At 31.3% G+C, this 815-nt stretch overlaps 1 protein-coding gene across 1 annotated transcript; it reads right to left on the bottom strand.

Annotated features, from left to right (window-relative positions):
- Positions 1–404: 404 nt before the first annotated feature.
- On the bottom strand, positions 405–765 carry LOC113785130 (uncharacterized; the record flags this gene model as incomplete). Its single annotated transcript, XM_027331439.1, has 1 exon — positions 405–765. A coding segment is annotated over exon 1 (361 nt), but the record flags the coding sequence as incomplete, so codon positions are not given.
- Between the last annotated feature and the right edge of the window lie 50 nt (positions 766–815).

The following is an 815-nucleotide window of genomic DNA, read 5'->3' as shown; positions in this document are numbered from 1 at the left end:
ATTATTATTATTATTATTATTATTATTATTATTATTATTATTATTATTATTATTATTATTATTATTATTATTATTATTATTATTAACAATAATAACTCACTCTATTAGTGCTAAAGTAATAATATAATGTAGCAATACAATTTTACTCCTTGTTTATTTTTTATTTTTTTTTATATATATTTATTTTATTTGATGTATTTTTTTGTAAGTTAAATATGGTTAATATTAATAATTTAAATTAATTACTAATACAAACACACAGACACCCAAAGAAATTAGAACACATATTAACACTCATATAAAAAAATAGTATCGTATCGTTATACTATTTTAAACAAGATAATGAGAAATTGGGGTGTTACATTTCTCCCCCTGTTGAAGAAAATTTCGTCCTCGAAATTTACCTGACAAGAACAGTTCTGGATAAGAATCGCGCATCTGGCTTTCGACCTCCCACGTAGCACTTTCGCCAGTAGCACCTCCCCAGACAACCTTAACCAATGAAATCGTCTTACCCCTTAATCCTTTGGTCTTTTGGTCCTCGATTCGTAGCGGTAAGGTCTCAAAAGTTAGATTTTCTTTTATTTGGACCTTGTCTGACTCAATCACGTGCGAAGGATCGAAAATGTACTTGGGAAGTTGGGATAGATGAAAGACACTATGAAGAGTAGAAAGAGAAGGAGGTAACGCGATCTGATATGCCACGTTACCGACACGTTTAAGAATCTGGTAGGGCCCTATAAACCGAGGATTAAGCTTTCGCATTTTTAATGCCAGACCAACCCCAGTCGTTGGAGTAACTCTCAGAAATACAT

Source organism: Cicer arietinum, unplaced genomic scaffold (genome assembly GCF_000331145.2).
Source record: "Cicer arietinum cultivar CDC Frontier isolate Library 1 unplaced genomic scaffold, Cicar.CDCFrontier_v2.0 Ca_scaffold_4539_v2.0, whole genome shotgun sequence".
Classification (NCBI taxonomy): domain Eukaryota; kingdom Viridiplantae; phylum Streptophyta; class Magnoliopsida; order Fabales; family Fabaceae; genus Cicer; species Cicer arietinum.
Note: the sequence above shows the minus strand (reverse complement) of the source record. Positions and strands in the feature narration are given on the sequence as shown.